Source organism: Lottia gigantea (genome assembly GCF_000327385.1).
Source record: "Lottia gigantea unplaced genomic scaffold LOTGIsca_523, whole genome shotgun sequence".
In the NCBI taxonomy this organism is placed as follows: domain Eukaryota; kingdom Metazoa; phylum Mollusca; class Gastropoda; family Lottiidae; genus Lottia; species Lottia gigantea.
Window position 1 is genome coordinate 49,423 of NW_008709792.1, and position 1,138 is coordinate 50,560.

Below are 1,138 nucleotides of genomic sequence, written 5' to 3' on the forward strand. Positions count from 1 at the left end.
TTTGATATATATTGGCCTTCTTCAGGACTTGCCCTTTCAATGATTTGTTTTAATAATAATTTTTTAATTTCATCTGGCACTGCAGCATTCTTTTCCTTAGACAATATATATGGAATGGGTATCATGCTCTGATTTTCAAAATCTGAATTTATCTCCATATCAATGCCGCACACTATTTTAAGTATGTGAACATCGGAAGTCAATGACTTCCAAATGAAATTTAAATTCGCCAGCAGTAAAATTGTTCATCAATTTTAGTAACTTTTCATCTAACTGACTGCGAAATTCTTCCCAAGAAGTTAGAGATTCTAAATTACTCACCGATTCAAACAAATCTATTTTTTCTCTGACTGATTTTTCTTGTTCTGATTGTAACTGCTTCTCTGATGAGAACTGTACTTCTTGTTCGAGAACCTGTACTGACTTTGATTTTGTGGAGGTCGCTTGTAGTGACTGTTGCCTTGTGATAAAAAAGGCTTGGATCTAGAATTAAATCTTGAAACGCTTTTATATAGACGGCTTCCACTGGCCACTGATGAACCAACTTGATTTGTTTCTTTTATGTCTTTTACACGTTTACCAAGTTCATCACCAAACAACCATTTACTTGATCCAGTATCAGTATTATGAGAAGGATTGCACAATTTTTTATATTGTAGATTTAAGTCTACCTTTAAACTATCACGTCTAATCTGATTATGATCCTGCACTATATGGCCAAGTAATGAAAGAGCATCCATTCCAGCCTTAATCCCAGAAGACAGACTACTGTCTTTATCATCTGACTTTTTGTCCTGTTTCTTAGATTTTAATAACAGTTCTACTAAGCTCATAACAGCATATGAACATTTTATCAATTTTCCACTCAATTTGAAGAGTCAATGTCTTTGAATTGGGTTTCCTTTTTCAGATGCCCCCAAATTTCTGTATTGATCTAATATTGATTTAATGCTAGTTTTAAAACTATCAGTCCCTTTTACAGACTTTCTGCTTTTATCTTTTTCAAAAATTATACTAGCGAGATCAAAAGTTGACTTGCTGGCCGAAGTAGAAGTTAAACTTTTCTTCGTAGAATCCGCCATTTTCTCGAATCTCAAGAAAATGCTTTAAAANANAAAAAAAAAAAAAAAAAAAAAAC

At 32.8% G+C, this 1,138-nt stretch overlaps 1 protein-coding gene across 1 annotated transcript; it reads right to left on the reverse strand.

Moving 5' to 3' along the window:
- Positions 1-335: 335 nt before the first annotated feature.
- LOTGIDRAFT_175883 (hypothetical protein) lies at positions 336-833 on the reverse strand (the record flags this gene model as incomplete). Its single annotated transcript, XM_009062674.1, has 1 exon — positions 336-833. The coding sequence occupies one exon, from the start codon at positions 831-833 to the stop codon at positions 336-338; it is 498 nt and encodes a 165-aa protein (XP_009060922.1).
- Between the last annotated feature and the right edge of the window lie 305 nt (positions 834-1,138).